The sequence below is a fragment of the Bombina bombina genome, chromosome 5 (genome assembly GCF_027579735.1).
Source record: "Bombina bombina isolate aBomBom1 chromosome 5, aBomBom1.pri, whole genome shotgun sequence".
Lineage (NCBI taxonomy): Eukaryota > Metazoa > Chordata > Amphibia > Anura > Bombinatoridae > Bombina > Bombina bombina.
Window position 1 is genome coordinate 127,357,759 of NC_069503.1, and position 12,162 is coordinate 127,369,920.

General features: G+C 36.9%; 1 protein-coding gene across 1 annotated transcript in view; it reads right to left on the reverse strand.

The window, feature by feature from the left end:
* LOC128661387 (uncharacterized) overlaps positions 1–12,162 on the reverse strand; it is a 509,641-nt gene that overhangs the window by 52,585 nt on the left and 444,894 nt on the right. The window contains exon 11 of the mRNA XM_053715646.1: positions 1,415–1,489. Coding sequence (XP_053571621.1) covers positions 1,415–1,489 — 75 coding nt within the window. The remainder of the gene's footprint in view (positions 1–1,414; positions 1,490–12,162) is intronic.

The following is a 12,162-nucleotide window of genomic DNA, read 5'->3' on the forward strand; positions in this document are numbered from 1 at the left end:
AAAGGGATATTTGTTAAAGGAACTTAAAATGTCAGTAGTGATAAAGAATATACAATATGGTTTACTAATGGCTAACAGACAATATGGTTATATTCTACCAACCTTTAGTCACACAGCACCACCTGCAAACCCCATTCAAGAGCATGTTTTCTGAATTAGGTCATGCTTTGCTATATTTATGACAGTAGTTAAAATATACATAACCTCTTGTCTACTCGCCTGCTTTCTTTAGGAATATTCCAGACTTAATGGGACATTCAAGCCAAAACTGAAATCCACATGGATATATTTCAGTTTATACATGTATTAGCAAAAAGGCTTCTAATAAAAGTGTTAGTTGGTTCAGAAGTGTATTTAAGTATGCTCAGAGAGCCCTAAGGTGTTTGTACCATCTGATAATGACTTAATTTGTTAATTGCTGACATATGTCCCACTGGTGCTCTGAATATTGGGTAATCCTACCTTTCATACCAATATAAGAAGGCCACAAAAATTATTAAAACATATGAAATCACAGTTAGATAGGAGTATAAGTACAATGTATACTAATCAGTAAGATAGAACCCACCTTGTAAAACATGATACATCCAATATAAACAGATAATAGGTACATACCCACCTGATATTACTTACTGAAGTTTATCACCATACAATCGCCATTTTTGTGAGTAACCTAACATTTTAACATTTACAAGTATGCACTTTAATGTCTTATACAGAATATAATCATAGTTTGGAATGAATATTTTCTTACAAATATCATTAATAAAAACATGTATAAATATTTTGTTCTTTAGCCACTTATTTGTTCATTTTGGAACACAAATATATATAACTTATTGGTATACCTACAATATGTGTTTTAAATTAGTTTGTAGAAAGAACCGTTTAAATCTGTGCCTAGATAAAAATCTTCATGTCAAAAGTCAAACAGTAACTAATGTTGAGCACATTAAATAGATTTACTTCATGTCAAAGTAACAAATAAAAAAGCTTACACAGTGTGAATTCTATTGCTGTGGTATTAAGATACACATTATGCATATACTGTATGTAATACATGAGAAAAAAATATATTAAATGACTAGAAAAAATTTACCAATAATCAAAAAGTAAATGTTACACGAAGACTAGCGCACACACAAAACTATGCAGAAGTGTTACACAACGTAAAATGCGTTTTATTAAATGACATGCTGTCCAATACATTTCTAGTTTGTATAACATTTTGATCACTGCAGAATGACTGGAGGACAGATAATATAAGAACAATTGTTAATACAGGAAATTAGAAATGGTTCTCTAATTGTGCACACAAGTGTAAAGAGACAGGAGGTGAAAGTATTAATAGGTGAAAGAAAGGTCACCTAAAGCCAGGAAAGCCCAGAAAAACAGATGTAGCTCATCTACTCACATTGGCTTTCCCTGGTTTGTTACTGGATGCTTGTGGGCGGGCACCCACGGCAGTGGGTTTGGCAGCATTTGCAACCTGGAAACAATATGTATTTTAATTTACTGTGAAGTAAGCAATTTAAAGTGAAGGACCAAAGAACTTAGTAAGAGAAAAAAAACAAATAAAAAAAATCAGACTGATTAATCTTGGACTATAAGGGAAAAAACAAAATTTATGCTTACCTGATAAATTATTTTCTTTCAGGATGATGAGAGTCCACAGGGAAACATTGACATTTTGGATATAATTCCCACCACAAGGAGGAGACCAAGAACCCACGCAAGAACTTTTAATCCCTCCTACCTCACAACTCTACTCAAATTAACGTATAGCCAAGCAGAGAAAATGAGACAGATAGGTAGGAAAGACCAAAGCACGGTCTACAGAGGTGCAAAATAGAACTGTCGCCCAAAGAATAAGAGAGACTCATCCCGAAAGAAAATAATTTATCAGGTAAGCAAATTTTATTATCTTTCGTAGGATGATGAGAGTCCACAGGGAAACCTTGACATGTGGGATGTAATACTCAGAGTCCATGGCAAGGAAAGGTTGGGACAAATTAAGGCAGGTCCTATTTCCCAGACACTGCTGCCTGAAGGGCTTACCTGCCAAAAGTAGCTACTGATGAAGCAAATACATAAAAAAACTAACATTTGAAGAATGTGAGCAGAGACGACCACTTTGCAGCTATGCAAATCTGCCCTAAGGATTCATTATTTTTTGAATGCCCAGGAATAAGTGACTGTTCTGATAGAATGAGCTGTGATACGCTTAGGGGAGACTTTTCTGCCACCAATAAGCTTTGTGAATTACTTGTTTGAACCAAGAAGTTAAAGCTACCGCTGTAGCCTTCTGAACTTAACGAGAACCTAAATATTGAACAAAAAAAAAAAACAAAAAAAAAAAAAAAAACACCTTTGTTTGAAATCCTTAGTAGCTTAAAGATAAAACTTTAACGCTCTAACATCAAGATTATGCAGAAGCCTTGTTTTGCAGAATTAGGAGGAGCCAGACACAACAAAGGAACAATAATTTCCTGCTTGATAGAAACGACCTTTAGAAGAAAATCATACTTGGTACAAAGAACTGCCTAATCTTTATAAAAAAACAGAAAGGGAGATTCACAAGATAAAGCAGACAATTCAGGAACCCTTCTAGCTGAGAATAGCTAAAAGACAAAAGTTTTCATTGGCAATCTAATGCAGCTCTGGGATTATCCCAGATGTTACAACAGATTCAAAATCAAATTATTTACAAATCATTTCATTTAAAAACCGCCTCTGAAAGAAGAATAAAATCCTTTTTAGTCGGTTGGCTACCAATTATCCAATCGTATCCTGCAGCTATACAAAAAGCCATCCTGGCCCCATTTCTTTCCTCAAACTCCTTCATGGATGTAGTAGCCCTGGATTTCTTTCCACATTCATGGATAACTGGTCATAGAGTAGTTTAAGGAGAGACAAAGATAATCAGTGTTAAAAAGGGTGTGAGGAAAAGTAAAGTATCCAGAAAAGAAAGTCAAAGTAAGACAAAATTAGAGAGGGGAAGTGACCAAAAGAAAGGAGGAAAGAATCAGACACGGAGAGAATATCGTAGGCGAGTTCCCTTCCCATCTTTTTTTTTTCCCTTTCCCCTTTTATGTTTGTATGGCAGCTTGAATGGGTTAACTGTTTATTACGTGTGAAAATTCCAACAACATGTACAAACGGATTATATGAGAATATCTTGTTATTTCTTTTTTGTCCCACAAAATGATGTAAATAAGAAGAGATCCTTTGTTTAAATCTTATGTTACTTCTTCTTGTTTTTTTACACCTGACCCTGCGTGGTGCACAAAGGTGTAAATGTATGCATTTGTGTCTGCTGTTGGATATATAAATAAAGAATATAAAGAAAAGAAAAAAAAAAGACAAAAGTTTTATATCTATGCTGTGAGTAGGTTCAAAAGGAGGATCTTGGAGAACTGAAAGAATTAAATTCAAATTCCAAGGAGGAGAAAAAGGTCTTATAACTGGCCTAACTCTCACCAATGCTTGGACGAAAGTCTGAACATCTTTTTTGTGAAAAACAGATAAGGCAGACATTTGACTCAAAGAATTAGCAGACAATCCTTTGACAAGACCATGCTGAAGAAATTGAAGAATCCTAGGGATCCTAAAGGAATGCAAGGAAAACCCTCTGGAAGAACACCATTCAAAATATACCTTCCAAAGATTGCAATAAATCTCGAGTAACAGGTTTTCCTAGCTAGTAACAGAGTGGCAATAACGGAGTCTGAGAAACCTCTGATTCAAAATTAAGGAAGGAAAGAGTCATTAAAAAAATTCTTACAAACAATGTCGCTGACCAAGATTTTAGCCATAGAGTCCTTCTTGTAATGACTGCCATAGACATATTAATATAAAGGTCCATAACTGCATCACAAATAAAAGCATTATACATCTTAAGAGCCTTAAAGGAACACTGAACCCAATTTTTTTCTTTCATGATTCAGATAGAGCATGCAATTTTAAAGGATTACATTTTTAAGCCAAACAACTAACATATTAAGGTTAATAAACATTAATTAAAACTTACTGACCTATATTTTCTCCAAAACAAAGCTTCATAACGTTATAAAAGTTATATCTTTTATTCACCGATGATGCCACGTTATCCTGCCCACTATTTTGGCACTGCGTGTTCAAAATACTTAAACCAATGAAATTGCGTTTATTTGCATCTCATTATCTACCTATACGTTCCCAATACACATGCGTTTAAATGCGGCTCTAATAAGCATGCACAATATGACCTATTAAAGACGAAGTTACCAACAAACAATTACAATGTTCTATTTTCCAGGGAGTGACGTTTGCGGTGACGCTGCATAAACTTGCGCATGTGCAGACCAAATTTAAAGCGCCATTTTGAAACCCAGGTATTGTAAACAGATTGGTACGGAGCAAAGGATACCCAGAGAGTGGGTTTGGAAAACAATTAAATTTGCAGACAAGATTTCTGATAGACGGTAGAGATATGTTAATGAGATGCTATTGATAAAAAGCGTATTTGGGGTAGTTAGTAACAGGCATAGAAAATATTTACTTACAGTGGCCCTTTAGGCAACTTTCTAATTTTCTCCTATTAAATTTTCTTCATTCTCTTGGTATCTTTATTTGAAATGCAAGAATATAAGATTAGATGCCGGACCATTTTTGGTGAACAACCTGTGTTGTTCTTGCCGATTGGTGGATAAATTCATCCACAAATAAAGTGCTGTCTAGAGTCTGAACAAAAAAAACAAAAAAAAAAAAGCTTAGGTGCCTTCTTTTCTTTCATGTAATTAGCAAGAGTCCACGAGCTAGTGACGTATGGGATATACATTCCTACCAGGAGGGGCAAAGTTTCCCAAACCTCAAATGCCTATAAATACACCCCTCACCACACCCACAAATCAGTTTTACAAACTTTGCCTCCTATGGAGGTGGTGAAGTAAGTTTGTGCTAGATTCTACGTTGATATGCGCTCCGCAGCAGGTTGGAGCCCGGTTTTCCTCTCAGCGTGCAGTGAATGTCAGAGGGATGTGAGGAGAGTATTGCCTATTTGAATGCAATGATCTCCTTCTATGGGGTCTATTTCATAGGTTCTCTGTTATCGGTCGTAGAGATTCATCTCTTACCTCCCTTTTCAGATCGACGATATACTCTTATATATACCATTTCCTCTGCTGATTTTCGTTTCAGTACTGGTTTGGCTTTCTACAAACATGTAGATGAGTGTCCTGGGGTAAGTAAGTCTTATTTTCTGTGACACTCTAAGCTATGGTTGGGCACTTTGTTTATAAAGTTCTAAATATATGTGTTCAAACATTTATTTGCCTTGACTCAGGATGTTCAACATTCCTTATTTTCAGACAGTCAGTTTCAAATTTGGGATAATGCACTTGAATCAATTATTTTTCTTACCTTAAAAATTTGACTTTTTTTCCCTGTGGGCTGTTAGGCTCGCAGGGGCTGAAAATGCTTCATTTTATTGCGTCATTCTTGGCGCGGACTTTTTTTGGCGCAAAAATCTTTCTGTTTCCGGCGTCATACGTGTCGCCGGAAGTTGCGTCATTTTTGACGTTCTTTTGCGCCAAAAATGTCGGCGTTCTGGACGTGGCGTCATTTTTGGCGCCAAAAGCATTTAGGCGCCAAATAATGTGGGCGTCTTATTTGGCGCTAAAAAAATATGGGCGTCGCTTTTGTCTCCACATTATTTAAGTCTCATTTTTCTTTGCTTCTGGTTGCTAGAAGCTTGTTCTTTGGCATTTTTTCCCATTCCTGAAACTGTCATTTAAGGAATTTGATCAATTTTGCTTTACATGTTGTTTTTTCTCTTACATATTGCAAGATGTCTCACGCTGCATCTGAGTCAGAAGATACTTCAGGAAAATCGCTGTCTGGTGCTGGAACTACCAAAGCTAAGTGTATCTGCTGTAAACTTTTGGTAGCTGTTCCTCCAGCTGTTGTTTGTATTAATTGTCATGACAAACTTGTTAATGCAGATAATATTTCCTTTAGTAATGTACCATTACCTGTTGCAGTTCCATCAACATCTAATGTTCAGAATGTTCCTGATAACATAAGAGATTTTGTTTCTGAATCCATCAAGAAGGCTATGTCTGTTATTCCTCCTTCTAGTAAACATAAAAAAATCTTTTAAAACTTCTCTTTATACAGATGAATTTTTAAATGAACATCATCATTCTGATTCTAATGACTCTTCTGGTTCAGAGGATTCTGTCTCAGAGGTTGATGCTGATAAATCTTCATATTTATTTAAAATGGAATTTATTCGTTCTTTACTTAAAGAAGTACTAATTGCTTTAGAAATTGAGGATTCTGGTCCTCTTGATACTAAATCTAAACGTTTAGATAAGGTCTTTAAATCTCCTGTGGTTATTCCAGAAGTTTTTCCTGTTCCTGGTGCTATTTCTGAAGTAATTTCCAGAGAATGGAATAATTTGGGTAATTCATTTACTCCTTCTAAACGTTTTAAGCAATTATATCCTGTGCCGTCTGACAGATTAGAATTTTGGGACAAAATCCCTAAAGTTGATGGGGCTATTTCTACCCTTGCTAAACGTACTACTATTCCTACGTCAGATGGTACTTCCTTTAAGGATCCTTTAGATAGGAAAATTGAATCCTTTCTAAGAAAAGCTTATCTGTGTTCAGGTAATCTTCTTAGACCTGCTATATCATTGGCTGATGTTGCTGCAGCTTCAACTTTTTGGTTGGAAACTTTAGCGCAACAAGTAACAGATCATGATTCTCATAATATTATTATTCTTCTTCAACATGCTAATAATTTTATCTGTGATGCCATTTTTGATATTATCAGAGTTGATGTCAGGTTTATGTCTCTAGCTATTTTAGCTAGAAGAGCTTTATGGCTTAAAACTTGGAATGCTGATATGTCTTCTAAATCGACTCTACTTTCCATTTCTTTCCAGGGTAACAAATTATTTGGTTCTCAGTTGGATTCTATTATCTCAACTGTTACTGGTGGGAAAGGAACTTTTTTACCACAGGATAAAAAATCTAAGGGTAAAAACAGGGCTAATAATCGTTTTCGTTCCTTTCGTTTCAACAAAGAAAAAAAGCCTGATCCTTCATCCTCAGGAGCAGTTTCAGTTTGGAAACCATCTCCAGTCTGGAATAAATCCAAGCCTTCTAGAAAAGCAAAGCCAGCTCCTAAGTCCACATGAAGGTGCGGCCCTCATTCCAGCTCCGCTGGTAGGGGGCAGGTTACGTTTTTTCAAAGAAATTTGGATCAATTCTGTTCACAATCTTTGGATTCAGAACATTGTTTCAGAAGGGTACAGAATTGGTTTCAAGATAAGACCTCCTGCAAAGAGATTTTTTCTTTCCCGTGTCCCAGTAAATCCAGTGAAAGCTCAAGCATTTCTGAAATGTGTTTCAGATCTAGAGATGGCTGGAGTAATTATGCCAGTTCCAGTTCTGGAACAGGGGCTGGGGTTTTATTCAAATCTCTTCATTGTACCAAAGAAGAATTCCTTCAGACCAGTTCTGGATCTAAAAATATTGAATCGTTATGTAAGGATACCAACGTTCAAAATGGTAACTGTAAGGACTATCTTGCCTTTTGTTCAACAAGGGCATTATATGTCCACAATAGATTTACAGGATGCATATCTGCATATTCCGATTCATCCAGATCATTATCAGTTCCTGAGATTCTCTTTTCTGGACAAGCATTACCAGTTTGTGGCTCTGCCGTTTGGCCTAGCTACAGCTCCAAGAATTTTTACAAAGGTTCTCGGTGCCCTTCTGTCTGTAATCAGAGAACAGGGTATTGTGGTATTTCCTTATTTGGACAATATCTTGGTACTTGCTCAGTCTTTACATTTAGCAGAATCTCATACGAAACGACTTGTGTTGTTTCTTCAAGATCATGGTTGGAGGATCAATTCACTAAAAAGTTCATTGATTCCTCAGACAAGGGTAACCTTTCTGGGTTTCCAGATAGATTCAGTGTCCATGACTCTGTCTTTGACAGACAAGAGACGTCTAAAATTGATTTCAGCTTGTCGAAACCTTCAGTCACAATCATTCCCTTCGGTAGCCTTATGCATGGAAATTCTAGGTCTTATGACTGCTGCATCGGACGCGATCCCCTTTGCTCGTTTTCACATGCGACCTCTTCAGCTCTGTATGCTGAATCAATGGTGCAGGGATTACACAAAGATATCTCAATTAATATCTTTAAAACCGATTGTACGACACTCTCTAACGTGGTGGACAGATCACCATCGTTTAATTCAGGGGGCTTCTTTTGTTCTTCCGACCTGGACTGTAATTTCAACAGATGCAAGTCTTACAGGTTGGGGAGCTGTGTGGGGATCTCTGACGGCACAAGGAGTTTGGGAATCTCAGGAGGTGAGATTACCGATCAATATTTTGGAACTCCGTGCAATTTTCAGAGCTCTTCAGTCTTGGCCTCTTCTGAAGAGAGAATCGTTCATTTGTTTTCAGACAGACAATGTCACAACTGTGGCATACATCAATCATCAAGGAGGGACTCACAGTCCTCTGGCTAAGAAAGAAGTATCTCGAATTCTGGTTTGGGCGGAATCCAGCTCCTGTCTAATCTCTGCGGTTCATATCCCAGGTATAGACAATTGGGAAGCGGATTATCTCAGTCGCCAAACGTTGCATCCGGGCGAATGGTCTCTTCACCCAGAGGTATTTCTTCAGATTGTTCAAATGTGGGAGCTTCCAGAAATAGATCTGATGGCGTCTCATCTAAACAAGAAACTTCCCAGGTATCTGTCCAGATCCCGGGATCCTCAGGCGGAAGCAGTGGATGCATTATCACTTCCTTGGAAGTATCATCCTGCCTATATCTTTCCGCCTCTAGTTCTTCTTCCAAGAGTAATCTCCAAGATTCTGAAGGAATGCTCGTTTGTTCTGCTGGTAGCTCCGGCATGGCCTCACAGGTTTTGGTATGCGGATCTTGTCCGGATGGCCTCTTGCCATCCGTGGACTCTTCCGCTACGACCAGACCTTCTGTCGCAAGGTCCTTTTTTCCATCAGGATCTCAAATCCTTAAATTTAAAGGTATGGAGATTGAACGCTTGATTCTTGGTCAAAGAGGTTTCTCTGACTCTGTGATTAATACTATGTTACAAGCTCGTAAATCTGTATCTAGAAGACATATTTCTTGGTGTCTTTCTCATCATTTTTCTTGGCATTCTTTTAGAATTCCGAGAATTTTACAGTTTCTTCAGGATGGTTTAGATAAAGGTTTATCCGCAAGTTCTTTGAAAGGACAAATCTCTGCTCTTTCTGTTCTTTTTCATAGAAAGATTGCTAATCTTCCTGATATTCATTGTTTTGTACAAGCTTTGGTTCGTATAAAACCTGTCATTAAGTCAATCTCTCCTCCTTGGAGTTTGAATTTGGTTCTGGGGGCTCTTCAAGCTCCTCCTTTTGAACCCATGCATTCATTGGACATTAAATTACTTTCTTGGAAAGTTTTGTTCCTTTTGGCGATCTCTTCTGCCAGAAGAGTCTCTGAATTATCTGCTATTTCTTGTGAGTCTCCTTTTCTGATTTTTCACCAGGATAAGGCGGTGTTGCGAACTTCTTTTGAATTTTTACCTACGGTTGTGAATTCCAACAACATTAGTAGAGAAATTGTGGTTCCCTCATTATGTCCTAATCCTAAGAATTCTAAGGAGAAATCGTTGCATTCTTTGGATGTTGTTAGAGCTTTGAAATATTATGTTGAAGCTACTAAGTCTTTCCGAAAGACTTCTAGTCTATTTGTTATCTTTTCCGGTTCTAAAAAAAGGCCAGAAAGCTTCTGCCATTTCTTTGGCATGTTGGTTGAAATCTTTAATTCATCATGCCTATGTCGAGTCGGGTAAAACTCCGCCTCAAAGGATTACAGCTCATTCTACTAGGTCATTTTCTACTTCCTGGGCGTTTAGGAATGAAGCTTCGGTTGATCAGATTTGCAAAGCAGCAACTTGGTCCTCTTTGCATACTTTTACTAAATTCTACCATTTTGATGTATTTTCTTCTTCTGAAGCAGTTTTTGGTAGAAAAGTACTTCAGGCAGCGGTTTCAGTTTGAATCTTCTGTTTATGTTTTTCATTAAACTTTATTTTGGGTGTGGATTATTTTCAGCAGGAATTGGCTGTCTTTATTTTATCCCTCCCTCTCTAGTGACTCTTGCGTGGAAAGATCCACATCTTGGGTAGTCATTATCCCATACGTCACTAGCTCATGGACTCTTGCTAATTACATGAAAGAAAACATAATTTATGTAAGAACTTACCTGATAAATTCATTTCTTTCATATTAGCAAGAGTCCATGAGGCCCGCCCTTTTTTGTGGTGGTTATGATTTTTTTGTATAAAGCACAATTATTCCAATTCCTTATTTTATATGCTTTCGCACTTTTTTCTTATCACCCCACTTCTTGGCTATTCGTTAAACTGATTTGTGGGTGTGGTGAGGGGTGTATTTGTAGGCATTTTGAGGTTTGGGAAACTTTGCCCCTCCTGGTAGGAATGTATATCCCATACGTCACTAGCTCATGGACTCTTGCTAATATGAAAGAATTGAATTTATCAGGTAAGTTCTTACATAAATTATGTTTTTCAAATAAAGATAGCAAGAGAATGAATAAAAATTGATAATAGGAGTAAATTAGAAAGTTGCTTAAAATTGCATGCTCTATCTGAATCACAAAAAAACATTTGGGTTTAGTGTCCCTTTAAAGCAATTCTGAAGGTCTGCAGCAGTAGGGGTTGCAGCCATTTGAGATAAAGGATCGCACCATAGGGATGCAGCCACGCTGCTGAACATGTAAAAAAAAGCTGAAGAAGAATTTATAGAAATAAATTCCTATATATCTGGGAATATAATGCACACACAAATGTTTAAGTACATAACCAGAGTGTGCTTTTTTCCCTTCTTCTCTATCTCTCTCTCTGAATAAATTATCCCTCAGTAATAACTACTGGAACAATTCATAAACTGTAAATGTCTCTTTAAGAAGGATCCTTACATGTATATAGAGGGGACAAATTTATGTAATTCATAGATATAAAATATCACGATAAGTAGACAGAATAATGGCACCATTATGCAAAAGTTAATTACAGAGGCACTGTAAAATAACTAAAACAACAAAGGGTTAAAATTAAAGTGTTTGATTCAACAAACATACAAAATATCAGAAAAAGTTTGGAAACCACCTTTTGGAAATAAATTGAGAAGACAATACTTCTGCAAGAACGATAATAAACAAGTGCAAGTGGCCATATACAGGGATAGGATCACAAACATAAGCTCTGCTCCTACTATACTAGAGAGCCAGCTCTGATTGGCTAAAATGGATGTCTGTCAAAAGAACTGAAATAAGGGGGAAGTTTGCAGAGGCTTAGATACAAGGTAATCACACGGGTAAAAAGTGTATTTATATAACTGTGTTGGTTAGGCAAAACTAGGGAATTGGTAATAAAGGGATTATCTATCTTCAAACAATAAAAATTCTGGTGAGAGGAAAGTGCCTTTAATCCCACAGAAGGTGGCTAAGGGACATGTCCCCACGATATCTGAGGGGAGTTACGGCTAAAATCCCATAGATACTGTGCACATAACCTGGTACTCCAGTACAACATCTTCTGAAATGGTAGGCCAAATGGTAATGGGTCTCACATAGGTTTGAGCTCCCATAACATAATTCAAGATTGAATAACTGGAACACCTATATTTAACCTCTCTCCTGGGAGGCCAAGAATAAAAATGAGTAACGTTGGAAGGGATTAAAACTTGTGTGTGTCTTCTTGGCCTTCTAGTGGTGGGAATTGTATCCCACATGTCAAGGTTTCCCTATGGACTCATCATACGAAAGAAAAACAAACCCCTAAACATTTGATTGTACATAACTGTAAAGTATTATTAGCTCTACTCTTTTGCGCAATGAACAGAAGCTTGATGGTATTGAAAGAAATCACAAAAACTTTGTGATTTTTTTTTTAAATCTAGACCTTATATTGTAATGCAGTTGTCTCTCCTTCACATACAATCACTGCATAGTGAGATAAAATATTAATAAAACAAAAATTAGCATTTCTTGATTAAGTTGAGGGACCTAACAGTACTGACAAGACGCCTTAGAACATCCTGCTTCAGTCGAGAGCTTTA